General features: G+C 44.3%; 3 protein-coding genes across 8 annotated transcripts in view; 2 read left to right on the top strand and 1 right to left on the bottom strand.

Moving 5' to 3' along the window:
- Positions 1 to 2,550, top strand: part of kcnh3 (potassium voltage-gated channel, subfamily H (eag-related), member 3) — a gene marked incomplete at its 3' end in the record, with an annotated part of 118,161 nt that extends 115,611 nt beyond the window's left edge. Inside the window, exons 12-15 of the mRNA XM_079231128.1 lie at positions 1 to 148; positions 433 to 533; positions 753 to 805; positions 1,576 to 2,550. The exon at positions 1 to 148 is cut by the window's left edge and continues 109 nt beyond it. Of these exons, the coding sequence (XP_079087254.1) occupies positions 1 to 148; positions 433 to 533; positions 753 to 805; positions 1,576 to 2,550 (1,277 nt within the window). The remainder of the gene's footprint in view (positions 149 to 432; positions 534 to 752; positions 806 to 1,575) is intronic.
- A 3,919-nt stretch (positions 2,551 to 6,469) lies between these two features.
- Positions 6,470 to 16,426, bottom strand: armc8 (armadillo repeat containing 8; the record flags this gene model as incomplete). 6 transcript variants are annotated; one of them, XM_079231146.1, is made up of 23 exons in its annotated part: positions 6,470 to 6,813; positions 6,909 to 7,002; positions 7,227 to 7,262; positions 7,594 to 7,666; positions 8,020 to 8,115; positions 8,341 to 8,436; positions 8,888 to 9,037; positions 9,735 to 9,827; positions 9,910 to 9,996; positions 10,109 to 10,190; positions 10,595 to 10,677; positions 10,767 to 10,862; positions 11,396 to 11,596; positions 11,684 to 11,744; positions 11,841 to 11,931; positions 12,013 to 12,088; positions 12,219 to 12,299; positions 12,413 to 12,505; positions 12,610 to 12,707; positions 12,826 to 12,968; positions 13,140 to 13,211; positions 14,459 to 14,535; positions 16,379 to 16,423. In XM_079231146.1, the coding sequence occupies 23 exons, from the start codon at positions 16,421 to 16,423 to the stop codon at positions 6,780 to 6,782; spliced, it is 2,058 nt and encodes a 685-aa protein (XP_079087272.1). In that variant the 3' UTR covers positions 6,470 to 6,779. The 6 variants fall into 6 exon arrangements, with proteins under 6 accessions (XP_079087272.1, XP_079087277.1, XP_079087273.1 ...); XM_079231151.1 differs by lacking the exon at positions 7,227 to 7,262 and having other exon boundaries at positions 16,379 to 16,426; XM_079231147.1 differs by lacking the exon at positions 7,227 to 7,262 and having other exon boundaries at positions 7,552 to 7,666.
- Positions 16,427 to 17,046: 620 nt separating this feature from the next.
- dbr1 (debranching RNA lariats 1) lies at positions 17,047 to 21,755 on the top strand. Its single transcript, XM_079230801.1, has 9 exons — positions 17,047 to 17,130; positions 18,464 to 18,678; positions 18,771 to 18,895; positions 18,987 to 19,067; positions 19,149 to 19,234; positions 19,336 to 19,560; positions 19,681 to 19,758; positions 19,859 to 20,004; positions 20,509 to 21,755. The coding sequence occupies exons 2-9, from the start codon at positions 18,482 to 18,484 to the stop codon at positions 21,284 to 21,286; spliced, it is 1,716 nt and encodes a 571-aa protein (XP_079086927.1). The 5' UTR covers positions 17,047 to 17,130; positions 18,464 to 18,481; the 3' UTR covers positions 21,287 to 21,755.
- Positions 21,756 to 21,786: the final 31 nt, after the last annotated feature.

Raw genomic sequence — 21,786 nt, 5'->3', positions numbered from 1 at the left:
TGCGCCTCGGCCGGGGCCTCAACTCGCCGCTGCGCTCCCCGCTGCTGACGCCCAGGCCGTTCAGGGCCCCTTCAGAGCACTCGCGCCCGGCCACCCTGCAGATACCGGTGGTCAGCTTCTGCAGCGCACCGTCCGAGCTCAGCCCCAGGTAACACACACACACACACACACACACACAGAAGGAAAAGTTTGGAAAGTGTCCACGTGTGCACAGAGATTAATGACACACTGTGTGCTGTGCAGTGATTTGTGAGCAAAATCTGCTGATGGAGGGGTTTATTTTAGTGTGTGAATGAAAACACTGCAAAGCCGACACACACACACACACACTGTAATTAGTGCTCTCTCTCTCTCGCTCTCTCTCTGATACATTTGCATTCCACTCCTGCACATAGTTTTTTTTTTACTTTTAATGCCCTTTCTTCTGCATAGATTCGTGGACGGCATTGAAACAGAGAGCAACTCCACCTCCTCCCAGAAGTTTGAGTTCAGTCCCAGCATGTCACCCATGGCATCGCCGTCTCCATACCCAGGTAACTAACACACACACACACACACACACACACACACACACACACACACACACACACACACACACACACACACACACACACACACACACACACACACACACACTAGCCTCGCACGGAGAAGAAGTGTATTTTTTTCTGGAAGATTAATGTTCTTGCATGTTTGTTTCCTTTGTGTGTGTGTGTGTGTGTGTGTGTGTGTGTGTGTGTGTGTGTGTGTGTGTGTCCGGGAACACTCAGAGATCAAGCAGAGTGTGTCCAAACTGACTGAGGAGGTGAGTTCTACATGATGATGATACTTGTTGCTTTTCCTACAATGAAAAGTCAAAATGCTGTTTGTTGGAATCATGAAACCATGTGGCCATTTATCAGGCACTTTTCATTCTTTCATACTTTTACTTTTGATACTTTAAAGCATATTTTTCTGATCATGCATGTGCACTTATAATTACTGAAATTGGGATTTTGAATGAAAAAGAGTTGAGCAAAAATGTGATGGTTTCTGACCTGTAGACTAAATCTATTGAAATGTCAATAACTTGGTGGTGATACGTCGGATTCACTTAAAGTTTTGCACTAGTGTTTGCATCCTTTCTGCAAAGCTCCAATCCTCCATCACAGTATTTAGGTATTCCAAAAGCATGGGAAGCATCAGCCGATCATCACTTTGCATGTTTCGTCTCAAATCAGATGCAAATTTAATTATATTACATTATCAAAATACTAGATTTGGAGGGATTACGCTGCTTCAGCTGAGCTCTTTGAGGGATTCCATGTTAATATTTAATCTGAGCGTGCAGCTTGTCCTCTATAGTCACAGAACAAGTTGTGTCTGTGAACATTATGTATGCGGAGTGTGTATCAGATTGTTTTACGCAAATAAGGATTAACTTTGTCAGATATTGTTGTAAGCACCTCCGCCTATTATCCATTATCCTCCTGAACAAGACACTTGAAAAAGGATTTGCATGGACTGACCTTCGCGTGTGCGTGTGTGTGTGTGTGTGTGTGTGTGTGTGTGTGTGTGTCTCTCTCTCTCAAACAGATGAATTGTCTCTCTAAACAAGTCTCCACGCTCAGTCAGGAGCTGCAGGAAATGACGCGTCTGCTCAAGCCCCTCCTCCAAATCACCCCGCAGCCAATCCTGATGACCATGATGCCAAATCTAACCCCGCCTCCCAGCAGCGCCAGCCAGCTGTCGACGAGCTCCTGTCTCGTGTTGCCGCCCGCCGCCACGCCCTGTTCCCCCCACAGACCGGACACCCATTCCCTGTTGGACCGCGGAGACACGGACGGTGTGGATTTGCCAGGATGCCTTCTCCCGACTCTTCATTCACCAAAAAGGCCTAACTCACCTTCTTCGGCGTCGCCGCAGCTCCCGTCCAAGGCCGCCGTCAAGGACCCCACCCACTCTGACCTTCCCTCCCCAGAAGGTCTCCCTGAAGGAGTCCTCCGAAGCCTCCACGCCTCCTCCAGTAACGGGGTATACCTGCAGGACCAGCCTCCGCTGGCGTCTCCCACCCCGTCGCCCTCCCTCTCCTTCTCCATGTCCCTCTGCTCCTCGCCGTCCCTCTCCCCCTGCCAAGGCCCGCACCCGTCCCGGCCTGGCAGCCACTCCAGCAGAGGCCTGCTCCCTCCGCCTCCCTCCCAGGACACCCCCCCTCCTCCTCGTCCTCCGCCGCCATCCTCCCACTGCTCCGCTCCCCCGTCGCTCACGTCCTCCCCCGGAGACCGCCGGCTGAGACCGTCCCCCTCCGTCCCTCTCGCTTCCCCCGCCGTCCCCCTCCACCCCTCCACCGGCTCCCTGCCCCTGTCTCTGGACTGTGTCAGTGCGAGGAGAAGGCAGAGGGATACCCAGACTGCACCTTGGTGTAACTCGCAGCTGCGCCGCGGGGAGGACCGGCCCGCCGTCTGTCCCCAGGAGCTGGAGATGCTCGAGTGGGGGCAGCGACAGGCGGAGGAGGGGAAGTCCTCCACGGAGCACATCAGCTTCATCGACGAAGAGGAGCCAGCGCTATGAACGGGTTAAAAACTGTGAGACGGCAGAAATGAGTAGCAGAAAAATGAAAGCGACGGGAACAACGGAGATCAGAGCGATGCCAGCTGTCAGCCAATGGGTGTGAAGGAGTACCTTTTCGACACCGATCCACCACAGAACTACAACAGCACAAATTGTCTTACAGTATCAACACTTCAGTAGCGTCAGTCGACCCCCTGCAGCTACTGGGACACACAGGACCAGTTTGTAACCGGTTCCATTGATCTCTGGAGCCTCATTTAGCTCTTATGTTGCTTCATTTTTTTATTATTTTTTTACCCCAAAGTATGGATGTCTCCTCTTCAAAGGGCCGGTACATACAGACATATCTCACGTCTTCACCAGTGTCAGGGACTGGGAATGTAAAGTCTTCATTCAGTCCCAGTTACCTCACCTGGAGGACCAGTTAGCTTTGGGATTCTTTTTTTTTTTTTAGGTATTTAAAATCTTCCTCTGGAGGAAAACACTCAAAAACACACGCGCCCATCAATTACGTCCCACCCCAAAAAAAAAAGTTTGGATTAGTTTTGACTTTCTTGATTCTCTTTCCCTGTTAAATAAGTTCGGAGGTCCCAGAGGAGCCGATACCCGAGCATGCAGAGGAGCAGAAGTGCTTCTGTTTGAGAGTAGCTAGCTGTTGCGTTGTGTGCCAAAGACATAAAAAGCAAGATTTATGGAAAAAGCATTGGGGGATGGGGGGGACCACATATCATTAACAGCACCCAAATATAACTGTTTATCACCATCGTGACTGTTTACAAGCAGATTGTTCATCGTCCCGCATCACTCCTGAGCTTTAGCCATCCAGCCATTCGTGCCTTCTCCACAGTCCTTCACCTGCTAATCACAGGCGGCATTTGGATCAAAATTTACATTGAAAGCCATCAGCGTCCCCTACAGAGAGCACGTGCAGCTTTACACCTAAAATGTAATTTATTTATTTATTCAGGCTGTGAATTACATTGTTTTTCTGTTTGTTGACGACAGCGGTGAGTTATAGCGCGTGTCTGCGAGACGCAGGGGAGGAAGTTTAAACCGTCTTCACCGGAGTGTCACCTTCCCAATTCTTATGTAGCACACACACACACACATATATATATCTCGGACACGCACACATTTTGCATCATCTCCAACCCCTTTGCCAACCGCTTAACGCTGGTACGACACAACAGCCTGACCCTGAAACTACAATACCCAGGATGCATCGCTACAGAGGTCTCAGGACTTCTCTCATTGTTTTGTTTTTTTGCGTTGTGGAGGTGCGTTGTGCACCACATGACACCTGTAATATAGACTGTCAGATTTCTGGTTTCTATTTTCTGTAACGGGGGCCGGGGAGGGACGACCTGGACTTTAACACACCGGACCACAAAGAACTCCCAGTGATGTCTGGAGTTCTGGAGCCTGTGTGTGTGTGCGTGTGTGTGTGTGTGTGTGGGGGGGTCTTGGTTACACAAAAGGGTTTTAAATGCATGTCGCAGCTTTTTTTTTGCATGAGGAATGTGCCTGCTTTTGAGCTGTGGAGGGCGGAGGGCCGATGGGAGTGGACAAACTGCCCGCCCCGTAGGAGGCTGTTGGGTTTCAGATGTTTTATTAAAGACTGCTGTTACATTAAAAAAAACTCTTACCAGGATTACATACTGTACAACAATAAAGAAGTGTTGTTTTGTAAGAGTCCTGCGTTACTCTCTGGAACCACACGCCTCAGCCTGGGCTTCATGAATCACACCGGAGAGGAGCGTCGCTTTTCTGAAAACTAAATACCAGGGAAGTATTAAAAACCATGAAAGTCGTTTAAAACTGCTGACATTTATAGAACTGATAGTCTTCTAACAATATTACTGCAGCAAGAAACAGCAGAAAATTACACATCCTTTGCCTTTTTGTGAAACGCAAGGAAAATATGAATGCATTAATTATAAAATATTAAATATAATGGTTAGTACAATTTAAAAGTGTTAGTTGACATTGTATAAATTAAATAGAGCCATTATTTCCGGTTATAGTCTTTGTTTGGATTAAGAAACAAAAGTGAAAGGGGTTGAAAATCTGTTTTTGTCCTTCAGCAAACTACAAATATTTGTCTCTAGATTCTTAGAACAAACATTGGAAATGTCTGCAGCACAGAGGTTAGTTTGCTTATTTTCTTTTTTTTAAAGCCTCTGGGTTTTTCCAACATCGATGGGCATTTATTTTTATTTATTTTCAGATAAACTGATAATTACCTCTGTGACTAGAACCGGGGCCAGATAGCTACGAGCTGCAGTACAAACACAACGTGTGTGGATAAGACCAGGGGTTTCAAAAAGGTCTGAAACTGGTAAACCGCTGCAACAAAGCTTGGAAAAGGCTCCTTGCCTTAGTTTTGCGCAGCTCCTGAATGCCTATTAGATCATAATTATGTTGTTTGCCCCCATAGACGCTCAACGATTGAGCCATGGTAGCTTGATATTGTTGGAAATAACTTCACACACTGAATACCTAAAAAAAAAAAAAAAAGATTTTTTTTTAGTTTCTGACTCTTGAAAGAGGGGAAAAAACATCATAAAACACCCAAAAACTACTGGATCTCTGAACGCTCTCTTTGAACAATGTGGATGAGAGAAATAATCATTGTTGCTGGTGTGTGTGTGTCTCTCTCACACACACACACACACACACACACACACACACACACACACACCTCTGAGGGAGAAATAAGACGCAACACAGAAGAAATCCTTCTTCAGGTCTGCATATATTTTCATGGTAACATTCATTCTATCAGAGTGTCAGCAGGAGTTTGAAATGTCAGGAAATAAGACTCTCGAAGCGTCCGGGTGGGAGAGGAACGTATACGATGGAGGGAGAGGAACGTATACGATGGAGGGAGAGGAACGTATACGATGGAGGGAGAGGAACGTATACGATGGAGGGAGAGGAACGTATACGATGGAGGGAGAGGAACGTATACGATGGAGGGAGAGGAACGTATACGATGGAGGGAGAGGAACGTATACGATGGAGGGAGAGGAACGTATACGATGGAGGGAGAGGAACGTAGCGCTGGGTTCTGCTGCTGTGGACGAACTCAGCGCCTCACCCTCCAGGGGTTCTTCCTTTACTCCCCACGTCTACTCTGTCCTCGCTTGATAGAAACCCAGGAGCTTTTTCTTTATCCCTTTTGACACACACACACACACACACACACACACACACACACACACACACACACACACAGTCGAGATGTGAGGATACATGCATCCTCTTATCTCTGGTGTTGTGTGTACTCATGCCTGTTAATTAGTAACCGGGCGGGTCAGAGTTAGCACTCTGGAACTACATTTCCCATTGGGATTATAAGGATGTCGGACAGAAGTGCACGCAGAAGGACTGAGAGGAGGAGACGAGAAGAAACAAATGAAAACCAGGGGAAATACATTTCTTTTCCTTATTCACCTGGAGACCATGTTACATCCTTAAAGCACGCCGCAGTGGGCTCTACTGCGCCGAGCGTCATGGTTCAGAAAGAAGGAAAACAAACAGAGGGTCAGGGGAAAATAAAAATCCAAAAATATATATTTTATGTTTATATTTATATATATATTTATATATTTACGAGGATGTATCCACAAAAAAAAAAAAGAAAAACACCCAAAATTTCAAAATAGGCAGTCTGTGTTTCTCCAAATGTGTCCTTGCTTGCGACGCCTTAAAAAAGGAAACATTAGTAGTAGTAATATTAATTAAAAATAAAATAGAACCGGGACGCCTCGCAGTCCAACGCTCGCGTGTCGAAACCTCGCAGTCGGCGTCTCTGAGACCAGAATCTCCACTGAATCGGGAGTCCAGACGCACCGAGGTGCTGCTGGTTTCAGGCTGCCGCACTCCAAGAAAAAAAAAAAAAAAAAGTCCCAAAAGGAGAAAAAAAAAGAGATTTAAAAATCACTTCATTGATGGAAACAAAACAAAAAACTCCTAACCGTTGATTTCCCACCAACCACGGTCTCAGAGTCTCCATGATGAGGGTCTGAGTGAGCTCAACTGTTATTAGAAGGTGGGTGGGTTGGTTGGGAGGGCGGGGGAGGGGTGATAGGAGGCCAGCCACAGGTCCAGAAGTAGGCGTCTTTGTGCGACAAAACCAGGTTTAAACCACACAAGAAACAAAAGAGCCGATGGCAGGTGTCCTCCAGGTGATTCTTGAGTCAGGGTGGAATCCCTCCCCTCGGTGGTCACGCTAGGTACTGCTGCATCGCCGTCTTCGCCCTGAGACAGAGAGAGAGACAGAGAGTCATCAGTCCAACCTGCTGAGCTGGTGTCCGTTGAGAATGTGAGTTTTATGATTCTCCATCCTGGCCCACCTGTCGCAGAGGTTGGGGTCAGAGGCCTGGGTGAGCTTGTGCAGGATGTCCACAAAGCCCATCTCCCTCAGCTTGTCCTGGCGCTCCTGAGAACCTGAGAACACACGACGAAGCCGGGAGAGAATCAATTAAGAGACAGCATCGAAAACTCCTTCTCCAAAAACAACACAAAAAAAAAAAAAAAGGAATTAACGGCTTTTGTTATTTCTTTAAGCAATTCAGTGCACCATCATCTGAGTGTTTTGTAGAAAAACAGACTTCACTTTGTCGAAAAAAAGAAGTTGAAATTTGTGTAACTTTGACCTGAGCTGTGCTGACCTTTGTGGGCACAATCGCTGTTGACCACTGCTTGAACTGAAAGATGGGACGAAAAACGAATTACTTGTGTTTCTGAAATCTCCAGAACTGTACAATAAAAAATAAAAACACAGTGGCCTCATAACCGAGACCAGACAGGTGAAAACATCAGCATGCAGCAACCGGGTTAGTTTTGAATCTCTGAAACATCAGCGAGCAACGTCAGCATCGTGGCTGAGGAGGCTCCGGTGAGTGCGGCGCCACTCGGCGAAACACTGCACTAAAGCAAAACTTGCAACACGAAAACAACATAGACAAAAGACACAGAAACGTCAGCTTTCCTCACATCCCTCTGAACCCGGCCCTGTCTTTACGGCGTGTCTCTTACCGTCCTCCTCGTTCCAGATCAGATTTGAGATGCAGAAGGTGGCAGCGAGCTGCAGTTTCACATTCAAATGCCCCTGCAGGAACAGCAGAAGTCAGAACAATTGGGGGGGGGGGGGGGTGGAAACAGATTCAAAGCACAGGTCACACGCGCTCAATAGGAAGTTTAGAATCGAGCCTCCGCAGATGTACGGAGATGTTTATACTCGAATATAGTCCACAGCACCGGAGTGCTGGCGTACAAATCCAGAAGAACTGTGAAGAACGAGTGTGACCAACGTTCTCTACGTCGATGATAAACTAAGCTCCGGTTGGTACGACACACACACACACACACACACACACATATGTCGAGAGTGAAGGGAAATACAACAACAGCACACGCTGGATCTGATCACAAGGGTGAGCTACAGTAGACGGCTAGTAGTACCATGTAGTATTTGATTTTCTGGAGCATGTCATCATTGGTCATGATGAGTTCCTTGGCTGTGTTGCCGTCGGCGATGTTGGCTAGGATGCACAGCGTCTGACGGATTTTAAAAAAAGAGAACAGAAAAGAGCATCACATCAGTGCTGTTACGTGAACATTTTCTTTCAGGAACTAAACTCTAAATTGCCGACGGATTCTCTCTCCGAAGTGCTTCCAGCTCCACAAACGCCACTCGACAGGCCGAATCGGAAAGTTAAAGCCGCTCTGCAACGCGGCTTTTCCCATGAACTCTGTATGAAAACAGAAGGGAGGGCGCCTCACCTGCTCCTTGACCTCTATGCTGTGCTCCGCCTCCAGGATGAGCGTCACCGCCTGCATGATCTGCTTCCCATGAGAACTCATGATCTGGTCGATGTGCTGCCGGTCGAAGGGGGCAAAAGAAAAATATAAAAATCAGTATGCATGCTGCATTTAACATATCTGCAGAGTCTATGCAAATGCAGCACATACATGCATGTGTATTAATATTCATAGAGTGGGTAAGAAAGGATGGAGCATACGAGGTTGCACCAGCCAGTTGCGTGCTGCCAAATGTGATGGGATGCAGTTGGACATCCTGGTATTTTTTTACATACTATGTATTGGGACATACTAAATCTGTTTCTGGCATAATAAACGGTTCGGTGGTACGGGAATGCACAGGATGATAGGAACACACCAACATTCCTGGAATTCAACTCTGCTAAATGTCCAAACTGCATCGACACAAGGAATTTAAGTAATTCATGCTTGCTATCCTGTGAGAGTGTGTGTGTGTGTGTGTGTGTGTGTGTGTGTGTGTGTGTGTGTGTGTGTGTCTCTCTCTCACTGGGCGTGTGGACAGCAGATTGCGCAGCAAACCGAGGGTCTTCATCAGCACATTGGTGTCGGGGTCCGATAGCAGGCGGAACAACTGTTCTGTACCCAAACCCCGAACGATCTCCACCTTCACCTTCTGATCCGCCTGGAACGCCATGTTCTGCACACAAACATGGAAAACGTGGGTTTGTGGGTGTGTTTTTACTTTTATTATTATTTGTATTTTCCTCTTATTTTTTACTTTACTTTGGTTTGTTTGCTTTACTTTCCTTTTATTTTCTACCTTACTATTAACACACTGATTAACACATACACAAACAATGCAAATACTTGTTCTCTGATCCTTGTATGTCATATTCCCCAATAAAGTGTATACAAAAAAAAAAATATATATATATATATATATATTATATATTTGTTTTCTTAATTTTCTCTCTGCATCATCTGTGTTGTGTTTTAAAGTGAGATATAGATATTTATTTGTTTTATATACTTTATTGGTGAATATGACATACAAGGATCAGAGAACAAGTATTTGCATTGTTTGTGTATATATATATATATATATATATATATATATATATATATATATATATATATATATATATATATATATATATATATATATATATATATATATATATATATATGTATATATATATATATATATATATATATATATATATACACACACAAACAATGCAAATACTTGCAATACAATCACTTTAAAACACAACACAGATGATGCAGAGAGAAAATTAAGAAAATACATTTCTAAAAAGCACAGATGTAATATGTAAGAAGCCAAGAAGTGTAAAAAAAAAAAAAAGAAAAAAGAAAGAAGATCCTCTTCTTACCATCAGAGCCCAGATCCCATTGACCCTCAGTGCAGGACTGTCACTCTGGGTCAGACTGCATAGTAACTCTATCACCCCCGACTCCAGGATGGGCTGCAGATCAACAGGAACACGTGGACTCAGTAATACAGTGACAGTCTGTTCTTTACATGCGAGCCAGTGAGAGTGTGCGTACCTCTTTGCTGGGCGAGAACTCCAGCAGTAGATTGCATAGTGTGGAGGAGGCCATGACCAGGACTTCATCCGGGGCGTTCTGCAACAGCTGCGTACAACGGCGACACGACATCGGTCAGTATGCGTTTATAAAGTACACAAATATAGTTTCTTCCCCTACAAAAAAAAAAGATGATTTATGCTGAATGCCCTCCGCTGACCTTCATGAGGGGCTTCCACACGGCGTGGTCATGGAAGCTCGTCCTCAGCTGCTGCACCGACCGCGAAAGACTGTGAAGACACCTGAGAAAAACCAATATGAACAACCAGAGGGGAGTTTAGTCACAGCTGAATGGCTTTTTGCACAGGTTTAAAATGTTAGAAGTTTGGTTTAATACATCATCCACGTAAAATTCTCCTCAAAACCCGAATTAGAAATTTCTATATCTCTTCCAACAGAATGTTAAAAACACATTGTGTTCATAAATAAGCCGAAAGATGGATGCTGAAGGGTTTGTGTACATTAGTCAGACAGCTCACTGAAGATATATACTAATTCAAAAGTAATACTGCCTGTTATCCAACATCTTTTGATGAAGACATCCAGAGGTGAGACATTTTTATATTTTGGAGAACTGCCTCGTCACAAATGTCTGTTAAATTCTCGGTCCAGGGAATAGAGGGATATTGATACAGGTAGATCCTACCTGACGGCGGCTAAACGGACTTTAATGCTGGATTCTGATAGGCCACTGACTATCCGGTCCATCATGTTCTCCGTCTCTGTGATCTGAAGACGGGACAAAGGAGAGGATAGATTAGAATACAAATATATAGAACCGTGTGCAAACAAAAATACACCCCGAGGCTAAAGGTCACCTTTTTGCGAATGTCCTCGTCGTTGGAGCCCAGCGAGGCGTACAGTTTGAAAGCAGCTTGCCTCAGCTCGTGTGCGTGCTTCAGGTCATGATCCAGCTGCGGATGACGGGGCAGAAAGTAAACTGGTGCATAATGTCAACAGGCAGCACATCTTTTTGATAGAAAAGAAGAAAAAAAAAAAGGATGATATCTTTCCAGTCGATAAATGTCAAACTATTATTTATTTTTTTGAAGCACGCATTCATAATTAGAATCACAAAAAAAACACAATTTACTACATTCAGACACACAAAGGATTACTGAGGTCACAGCTGATAGCATAACTAGACTGGCCAAAGTCTGCAAGTCTGAGCAAAGTAATTTATTCTGTTATGTTAAAAAAATTGCCTTTAATTGGCTTTATTAAGAAAAATAATTGTGACCTGAGCGGACTATAAACGTTCTACCTGCTGAACATCAGCAGCATGGTCATTGTGAGCATGTTAGCATGCTGACATTAGCACTGAGCTCAACGTAGACTCCTATTCTTGTTAGCACAAGCACACACACACACACACACTTTAAAAACGCCAGCCCTTCTCCACCTGGCTAGTCACATGACCAGGGCCCGCTCCGGCCCACTGACCCACCCTCTTGATGTCCGTGATGGCGGACACAGAGCTGGGGTATTTGAAGTAGTCGGCCAGCATGGCCACCAGGTGGTCGGTGGTGCTTGCGATCCTCTGCAGCTCCACGTCGGGCTCCATCAGGTAGGCCAGCGTCTCCGCCCCCTCCACCCTCTCCTCCAGCAGATGCTCTTTACTGCACATCCGCACGAGGCACGGCAGGGTCTGGGTGGAAAACAGGAAGCCACGTTTAATCAAAGAAGCGCCGCGGTTTATTATAATAAATAGCAGAGGCCTTTGTAAAAGCCTGACCTTTAGGACTATGCAGCTGTCGTCTGTCTTGATGGCACCCGCTCGACACATGTACGTTAAGCTGGGACAGAAGGGGAGGACGTCACACTCAAAGAAGAAGTACAAGGGAAATGTAGTCGTGCATTCTCATCGATTGAAGCGGTTTTCTCTCACTCACCATTTGGCTGCGGTTAGTTGCATTTCAATGGGTCGATCCCTTTGCATCATTCTGACAAATACCTGAGAGAGCAGCTCCCCTTCCACCAGCACTGTGGCAACACAAACGTAGAGAAACTGGGGTTGAAAAGTGAAGCTGGGAGAGGAAAGAAAAGAGAAAAAGAAAGACTCACCATTCACCAGTGTCATGGAGACCTGAGTGTTCTCGTAGGCAAGGACTGAGAAACACTTTAACGCCTGCATCCGGACCTGGAGAGGCATGAAGTCGGAGGGAGACAATGATGGACACAGTTAAAAGTCGTGTCATGCAATCAGGTAAATACTATGTATACATGTACTGTATATATACACACACACTCAGTGAGAGGCAGCCGCATACCTTATAAGAGGGTGAGATAAGTAGAGGGGCAATGTTCTGGATGGAGCCGTGGTTGAAAAGAACCGTCTGGTGCTCCGGGGTCTGGAGACAACAAACAGCCAATCAACAGTGAATCCTGGTCTGGCTACAAGCACGACGGACTCCGCTGTGTTCTGTGTGTGTGTGTGTGTGTGTGAACAAATACCAACAAATACCTTACAACAGTGGGAGAAGATCTGTGTGATGTACTCCTGGGTTCTCTGTGAGCGGCTCAGTAGAGACATTAGATGGGGAATCACAGTGGGGTCCTAAAAACACGGCACCAAATAGGATGTAAATAGTCAGAACTAGCCTCCTTCCCATAGAACTGGAGGAACACTGGGTTGAAAATATCTGTGTGCAGACAACCTACAGTATAGAGCAGCTGCACAGGAGTGACTGGACTGATGAAGACCGTTCTGAGACATCGAAGACAAGCTTCGATGAAGATCAGGTCCGGACACAGAAGACCTGTGAGCGCAAAACACAAGACGTCGTATAGGTCCCCGTCTCACCAAAGATGTTGTCCTCTGCAGTAAAGATTTGCATGCAAGAATATGTGTGTGTGTGTGTGTGTGTGTGTCCCAACCTTGAAGAAGGGCAGGGATGATGTGACAGTCCACCAGGGACTTGATGTTGTTCTCGGTGCCCATGGCCAGGCTGCCCAGCACCACGGCACACTCGGTCCGGAGCTCCGCACTGGACGAGCCCTGCTGGAGCAGGTAAAGTAACCTGCAGCCAAATGGACGAACGCAAGTTCATTGCAGAGGTGATGCTAAATGGTTCACTCTGAAGAGTTCAGGTCCGATGTATTTTCCTATTCCAGTACGATTTGGAGACATCATGCCTGCGTCTTGAGTGTTACTTGAACGTGGTAAAGGTAGAAGGTGAGCAGAGACGTACCTCGGCACAGCTCCGAGGACAATCAGATTGGCCTTCTGCTTGTTGTTTCCTATGACGGCATTCTTCATGTCACTGTGAAGTCGGACATAAAAACACACAGATGAGGATCATTCTTGGCGATCCATTTGAGGCAACCGAGACAATTTTTGTTGAGGTGATGACGCTTTAGATCACTGCCCGCAACATACAGCATATTTCTTCTCAATTTACAAATTAATTTTGTTGAACATGTTAATGTGTACAATGTGTGTAGTTAGGGAATAAAGGAGGTTACAATCTGGGAACCTAAAAATGTGTTTTACTTTTCTAATATTACAGGTTACAGTTGGACCTACTGAGCAACAATCATGGCGTTTATTTTCCCCAACGTCACACCTTGTACCTACATGTATGTACCAGTCGGTGCGACTTTACTGGTTCCCAATACAATAAAATGGCACTGCAAATTGGGAACAATTACACTGCAGGCCGTTATCTAAACTAAAGCGTTATCGTTGCTATACCTCTGCAACAGGTAAGATTTTTTATTTTTTTACTTGTATTCTAAAAAGTAACAAACGGGCTTTAATTACAGCACATTATGTTCCATTAAATAGGCATTTAACACAGTTGTGTATTTTGATAATATAAGTTCAGCCTGTTGAGAAATTGTCAGGCGGCAGTCTGCGGATCAGCAGAGGTCATGAAAGAAGGTATAAAGACAGCAGGCAGACATTTCCAAATTGGAACAGTGAAGGTTTCAAGCAGATGTGCCACATATTGTTGTAGGACAAACAAAAATCAGCCAGTACATTTGCATGCACTTTTTTTGTTTCCATGCAGTGTTTCCTCTGCAAGCAGCCCGGATGATATCATATAGCAGGTGAGTGAGGCTAATGGAAAAGTACAGCTGTAGCAGGCAGTCAAGTCGGTCAGGTGCTCGGCTAGTGGAGCGCTACGAGCCGTAACCAGAGCTAGTCTCTTCAGAAGTTAAAAATAACGATCGAGACAGAGAGAGAAACAGACAGAGAGAGAAAGAGAAGGAGATATGATGTCACACTGATGAGTGAAATGCATTTTGAAATACATTGTCATGTCAAATACATTGTGCATGTAAACATAGAGGTCATGCTCACTCAAACAATGCATTTCAGCACAGGAACTTTAATAGAAATATCAGCTAAAGCCCAAGGCTGTGGTGAAACACACTGGCTTAATAACACAAGTAGAATGATATCAGTAGAATGATATCAGTAGAATACACACACACACACACACACACACACACACACACACACACACACACACACACACACACACACACACACACTTGGACTTACATGACTCCCTGCAGCACTTTCTGTGGGTCGGGGTCAAACAGTCGGTCAACATAATGGCGACTAGTGGCAGTGACTTCCTGCATGAGCACAGATATAACAGAAACATTAGTGACAAAATGTACAAACAATTGTTCAAGCTAGGGCTGTCTTGTAAGAAAGTTAATCCAATTTAATTTTTTTCTCTCTCACTCACAAAGACACACAGAACAGTACAGATTTTGTTGACGTACTTAATGGCCTTTCATACATTTTAAGATCAATTGAACAACAAATTGAAGTTGAAACGCTCAGAGAAAGAGCCTGTCGCACTATATGTCTAAATAATCTGGAATAATAGCAAGCATTAAAAGAACTAAAACGTTTTTTTTGTTTTTTTAATTAAACAATTGTAAGTCTTTGATTTGATTTTAGATAATTTAACTAAGCATACAAGCCTTGATAAACCCACAGTCATACACACTGGTGACACATACAGCAGCATGATCCATGGCAGGGACCTTACAGGTTGTTATCGAGGGCACCCAGTGGCTACATGTGACACCAGAAAACTGTGTTTATATAATTGACTGCTTTAACCAGAACTTTCCACATGAAACCAGAATAGCCAACCTCACCCAGCCAACAACGCTGCTGCTGCTGTATTATGCTTTTGGTGACTGCACGCTGCTGACAAGGTGTTCTGCACAACATATACAGACATAAAACTGTCTTTGATTTACTGACCATTATCTAATTCACAAAATGTTTTATGTTTTCTTTTAATGTAAATAAGTGCAACCCTGTATAAATACACATCCAAATAGAGTAAGGCGTTAATAAAATATAAAAATGCCAGGGGGATGCACCGGACCCAATATTTAAATGATTGCGTGATATAAGAGGCTCCAGCTATGTTTAATGTGTTATAATAATATACTCTTTAAAATGTAAATATTAAATGCAGCTATTAAATACAGTAAACTATATTATATAGGCCGAATGTCAATCCAAATTAATTAATTGAATAAGTGAGTTAAGTTCAAAATAAACAATTGCAAAGAGTCATAGGCATTCCAGTGTTTATTTATTATATCCGATAAATATAATGATATAACAAATAATATTATTAAACAAGTGTAGTGTCCCTATAGTCTCTTTGGTGGATGGGGGCGTTTCACTGTCATAGCATGCTCTTTTAAGCTACTTATTTTACGTTACTTCAGCCAAATTAAACCTCACAGTTATTGTCACCTGCAAGAATAATATGCAATATCATATTAAAGTGAATTGCAAGAATTCGGCTGCTGGCATAGCTCATTTTACCCTGCAGAAAACTCCTCAAGAAGTAGACAATCAGTGAGTTTCGTTAGCTTTGCTAGCTTAACCGTATGCTAGTGACTAGCCACATTATTTGGTGCACATAACGACAGCTGGCTCAACGACGTTACGTTTGCTGTGGTAATCAGCGACCTGCAATTGCTGCGGATAAATAAAACGTTTGGCTGGAATAAAAACAAGCCAAGCCCAATGAACGTGTTTTGGAAGTGAAAGCACTCTCACTTTTAGCTAAGCTAGCTAGCTAACTCCGAGCTAGCTAACTCCGAGCGACACTGACAGGTAGCTTCGTTCGTTCGATTTGGTTCCCGTCACACGCCGACGGGGACGACCGGACACGTCGGTTGCGTGTTCAGACCGTCTCCGCCCCGCGCGGGCGAGGTCAGGGTAAAGAAAACTCACGTTCCCACCAACGGCTACGTAAAGCGTGTTGCAAAGCCCTGAATTTAGCTTGCAGGCTAACAGAAGACATAAACCCCTCATAGTTTGACAGCTCGGAGCTTCTTCATAAAATAAACGATCGAATGAATCGAGCCTCGCACTTTTGGAGTTCGCATCATTGTGGGTTCAATCAACGCTATTTGAAAGTACGAGAGTGACACTCACAGATAGCACACTGATGCGGAGAGGGGCCTCCAACAAGCACGCCATCTCTCTTCCCCCCCTGATCGAGCGCCCCAATCGGCGCAGCACTTTGCAGACACTCCGCCCCCCCCCAGAGCAGCTGCGAGCGGCTTTTTAAAAAAAAAAGAAGAAGAAAAAAAAAAGGTAACTACAATCAGAATCACACCCACTCCTCGCTGGAGTTTAAAAAACAGATAACCGTATATTCCTCTTATTGGATTCAGTTGCAAACACTCGCAGCCGATATGCAACAAAAAACAACAACAACGCCGCTAACTTGGCGAGCTATCTGTCAGACACTGGATTTGTCAATGAGGTAAATTGTGTTTATGAATGTGACGTAGGTGATGTCTCATTGCGTTAGATTCGATAAAATAACTTCACCCATTCGTATAACCCATATGTAATACATATATATATACATTATTTTAAAACAATAAACACAGACTGTACAACATATATACATTTAACTACATGCCTACTACATTTTAAGTGTCTATCGAAAAATGTGTTCCACTTTTTTTGTGTTGAATCTGCGGCCGAATATAGAAAGTCGTTTTTCCTCCAGTTGGTGACGTCTTGCGCATGCGCGCGAACGGTAGCCGGAAAGTGGGAAAATTCATTCTGTAGCGTCGCATGCGTACCCGTGACAAACATGATTTTTCAGTAAAAGTTTGTAACTTTAGGGCCTATAAAACGCAACGAGAATACTCTTCAGTTATTCACCCGTCGCCGTAAGTGCTCTGTTTGATTTCCAGTGTTTTGTTTTTGTTTGTATGTTGTGAGAAACACGGCTCACTGTTGGTTTAATTAAGTGCGTAGCCTCGCTAGCATGTTATGGACACGCATGTTGGGCCGAATACAAGTAGCAGCAATCCCTTTTAAGTCGCATATATAAAACAAGTACAATGTGCAAGTTTAGTAAGTGTGCCCTCATGCCAGGTGCATCCTGAATATTACATTTTTATAAAAGTGGTCACATGCAGTTCTGCTCCCCTCCCACAAAGATGAAACACAACACTCTGTTTTTATCCATACTCCTATTTAAATTGGGTGTCTTCCCATTTTGACAACTGATCATTAGTATTCACAGCAATAAAAAACACTATTTTGTCAACACAGTCAAGTACATTGACTGACAATTCTGTTATTAAGCCAGAGGCACCTTTTCTAGCAGTCTTGCAAGTAATTCAAGTTATTTGACTCATGAAATCCTGATGAATGAATGAATGAATATATACTTTATTAATCCCCAAGGGGAAATTTTTTTGTCGTCATCAGTAGCGCCTTACCACTTGAAATACAAACACACAAGATAAAAGATAAAATATATAAAGAAGCAACAGTGATGAGAGATATACAAATTAAAATAAAGTAATATATATATATATATATATATATATATATATATGTATATATATATATATTTAAATATACACAATAAAATAGAATAGAATACAACTAACTGGAATGAAATATATTTATATTTACAGCTGAAGAGTGTATTCATTTATTAAGTAAATAAGTGAACTAGATAACCAGATAGTGCAAAGTATGTATGGTACAGTGATGAACTAATCCACGGAGGAACTAGCAAGCGGTGACTTGTTGTAAAGCCGTATAGCTGTCGGCAGGAATGTTCTCCTGTAACGGTCCTTCTTGCAGCGGAGCGTGATGAATCTCTTAGAGAAAGTGCTCCTCTGGCCCTGCAGCAGGTGGTAGAGCGGGTGGTCCAGGTTGTCCAATATGGACAAAAGTTTCTTCAACGTCCTCCTCTCCACCACCTGCTCCAGAAACTCCTGCTTGCAGCCGATGATGGAGCCGGCTGATGACCGCTGTCCTATCATACCTTTTAATAAAAGAATAGCATCAATGTTTTGAACTTTGTTTTGTAAATGTTCCCGCAGATCACCTAACGATTGTTTCAAAGAGGAAGGACCGGCCCTCGACATCTCTGTGTGTGTGTGTGTGTGTGTGGAGGCTGACGGCCCTTCGGTGGGCAGAGAATTCAAGACAACCCCTCACTGTGATTTTTTTAAAAAAAAATTTTTATCTGGGAATTAGCAGATTACCTGTCTGTGCAGCATGAAGATCGCGGTAGAGGGCTGTTGCCATGGAGAGCTGGATAAGATCTACGAGACAATCGCCTACCTGGAAAAAAAGGAAGCGGTAAAGGTGGACCTGCTGCTTTGCTGTGGAGACTTCCAAGCGGCCCGAAACGAAGGAGACATGAACTGTATGGCTATACCACTCAAGTACAGATCGATGCAGACCTTCTACAAGTCAGTTCTTTGTGGTTGTTTTGTCTTTAAAAAAAGAGCGCAAGATATGAGTGAGAGCATTTCAAACTTTAATATTACTGTCTTTGATGCAGATACTATTCCGGTGAGAAGAAGGCTCCCGTCATGACCATCTTCATTGGAGGGAACCATGAGGCTTCCAACCACATGCAGGAGCTGCCGTATGGCGGCTGGGTGGCACCCAACATTTATTATCTAGGTAGGGACCAGCAGACGGTACATGTGATTATTATTCTGCCCACCTGTCTTCTGTGTAAATTCCCAGACATGACTGACTCCTGTTTCCTCAGGTTATGCTGGTGTTGTTCGCTACAAAGGGATTAGAATTGGTGGCGCATCTGGAATCTTTAAATCACATGACTACAGAAGGGGTGAGTTATTTTTTTTATTTTTTACGGTCTTAAGTTATACACACTCTGCAGTATGTTTGTAAGAAATGTGTGCTCTTTAAGGTCACCATGAATTCCCTCCATACAATCCCAGTACACTTCGAAGTGTATACCACATCAGAAATATTGAGGTATTCAAACTGAAACAGGTAAATGTAGATTCAACTTGTTCTCTTGCATATATTTCAAAAGATTCTACCTTTTTATTTATCTAAATGATATATATTCATACATCTTTATTTCCACAAAGATCCAGATGCCCATAGACATTTTCATGAGCCACGACTGGCCTCGTGGAATCTACCACCATGGATGTACAGCGGAACTGTTGAGGAAGAAGAAGTTTCTGCGTCAGGAAGTGGAGTCCAACTCTCTGGGAAGTCCTGCAGCCGAGGAGCTCCTAGCTCACCTCCAGCCCAGCTACTGGTTCTCTGCACATCTTCACGTGAAATTTGCTGCTGTTAAGCAGCATCCGGTGAGTGTGACGGCCTGTTGCAACTAGCTGCATTGCCAGTATTAGTAGCTGATACATTTTAGACAGTGACTTTAATAATTCTAGGTTTTACGCAAACTCACTGAATACTCTTGTCTTTAGCCGAAAGCTAATGCTGCCCCACGTGTGACCAAGTTCCTGTCCCTGGATAAATGTCTACCCCACAGGGAATTCTTACAGGTGAGAGAGAGTTGTGTCTTTAAATATACAAAGGTCACCGTCTAGATGAAGGTGTAGAGGCGATGGTTTTTAAATGATGATGTGTACGCTTGTGTTGCAGATTGTGGATGTTGCAGAGAGACCGGGTTCATCTGAGGGTCTTGAGTACGATCCAGAGTGGCTTGCTATTCTGAAGACCACCAACAATCTACAAAGCACCGACGCTCACCCCTGGAACCCTCCGGAGAACAATGGCCTGCACGAACGGTACACAGGCATTTAGACATGAATTTACAATCTGAGCAAATGCAGTCACTTGCAAGTAAAAACGACCAAAAGTGCTTCATGCATCACTCATGGAAACTATTGTCATTTTCAAGCAGCAACATAGCTGCGACAAAAGCATTTTTAGTTGAGTTTTTAAAATGTTTTTAGTGTTGTTTTTTTCTAATTACATTACAATTCATTTCGTAGGTTCAGCTCTGAAGTAAAATATATATTGTTTAGCTTGAAATAGCAGCTCGATAGCTTTATTTGTCAGTCAGTGTTTGTGAGGTTGTGTGTGAATGCATGACCGTACATTGTGAATCTCGTCTCTTTTTCATATTCAGTTTAATATCTTATAAGACGAGCTTGACACGGATAGTGTTCTGGATTGCTGCAAAACAAAATGTAAATCAATTTGCATCGTCAATAAATTGGCAGTTCTCTCGAACGCTCTTGCAGTTCACGTAAACACAATGTCACTGGCTGTCGTCTTTCCCCCGTCAGGTGGGACTTCAGACCTTCAGAAGCAGCGATGATGCAGGTGGTGGAGGATTTCAGCGGCGACCTCGCCATTCCAGACAACTTTAGCCAGACGGTGCAACCCTACGACCCCAAAAGGCCCAAGCTGCACGCCTCCCCCAGCTGCGGCACCAACCCTCAGACGACCGAGCTCTGTGCCACGCTGGGGCTCACTGACCTCTACGCCCATGCCTTGCAGGGAGGTGGCAACATGAGCCGAATTCAGGTCGGCACAGGAGGGGATGACGACGAGGGGGAAAGTGCGGACGAACCCAGCGAGTACCCAACCGACACTTCGGGATTGTCGAGTTCGTATAATCCGGATGAGATCACCATAGAGGATGAGTGGGAGGAGGAGGAAGGAAAGGAGGAGGAGGAGGAGAAGGAGAAGGTTGAGGGCAGCTGTAACCCCAAATTAGCAGTAAGTGGAGAAGATCTCTCTGTCGGACCTGTCGGTGAAGTCCACACCCCCGGCCGAATGGTTCTGCCCGCGCCCAAATCGGATACCTCGCCCACTAATCTGTCCCACCTGATGAACCTGCCGCCTCCCTCCCACTCGACCCCAGCAGTAGCAGCTCGCTCTTCCTCTGGAGCAGAAAGGGAAGAACCCTGCGAGGACGAAGACGATGATGCCGCCTCAGCCTTACTTACCCTGAAGCGGACCAGCGACGAAGCCGAGGCGCCTGGAAGTAAAAATACAACTCCCAGAATCAAACGCAGAAACCAGGTCATCTATACAACAGTGGAGGACGACGACGAGTGAGGATTAGAGGTCAGGGGTGATATCAGGCCAAAAAGTGAGGACTCATTTCATACCATTTGTAACGGGGTGTACAATACTTGGTTTTATTGATTTGTAAAACGTAGTAATAAGTTATGTACCTACTTTCTGCCTTTTTATACAGCTACTGAGGGGAGAAAACAGATGTATGGCTTCATGAAACGCCATAAAAGCAGACTGACAGATTCTTGTGAAAATATTTTTGTACGTATCGTTTCAAGAGTAAAGAGGCTGAGAAATTCAAATCTCCGTTTGGTTTTTAAATGAACTAGTGACATTATAAGCCATTGTGAAAACACTTCTTAAACCCCCAAAGGGGAACCTAGCAACTGTGTCTGTTAATGTCTTTTGTTTCACTTCATCAGAAGCATGAGGCAAGTGAAAGAAAAGTGACCAGCATTCTGCACTTAAAGTGCTGTTCACAGCTTTATTGAACACTATGTATTTGAATCTTACTTGGGAATGGCAATGGTAATGTAAAT

The sequence above is a fragment of the Taurulus bubalis genome (genome assembly GCF_910589615.1).
Source record: "Taurulus bubalis genome assembly, chromosome: 15".
In the NCBI taxonomy this organism is placed as follows: domain Eukaryota; kingdom Metazoa; phylum Chordata; class Actinopteri; order Perciformes; family Cottidae; genus Taurulus; species Taurulus bubalis.
Note: the sequence above shows the minus strand (reverse complement) of the source record. Positions and strands in the feature narration are given on the sequence as shown.

What these genes read in the sequence shown, in the direction of transcription:
- dbr1 (XM_079230801.1), top strand. Translation starts at nt 18,482, where the DNA reads ATGAAGATCGCGGTAGAGGGCTGTTGCCATGGAGAGCTGGATAAGATC. An exon ending in AGGTATTCAAACTGAAACAG is followed by an intron (nt 19,235 to 19,335) that starts GTAAATGTAGAT and finishes ATTTCCACAAAG; the next exon opens with ATCCAGATGCCCATAGACAT. An exon ending in CCCACAGGGAATTCTTACAG is followed by an intron (nt 19,759 to 19,858) that starts GTGAGAGAGAGT and finishes CTTGTGTTGCAG; the next exon opens with ATTGTGGATGTTGCAGAGAG.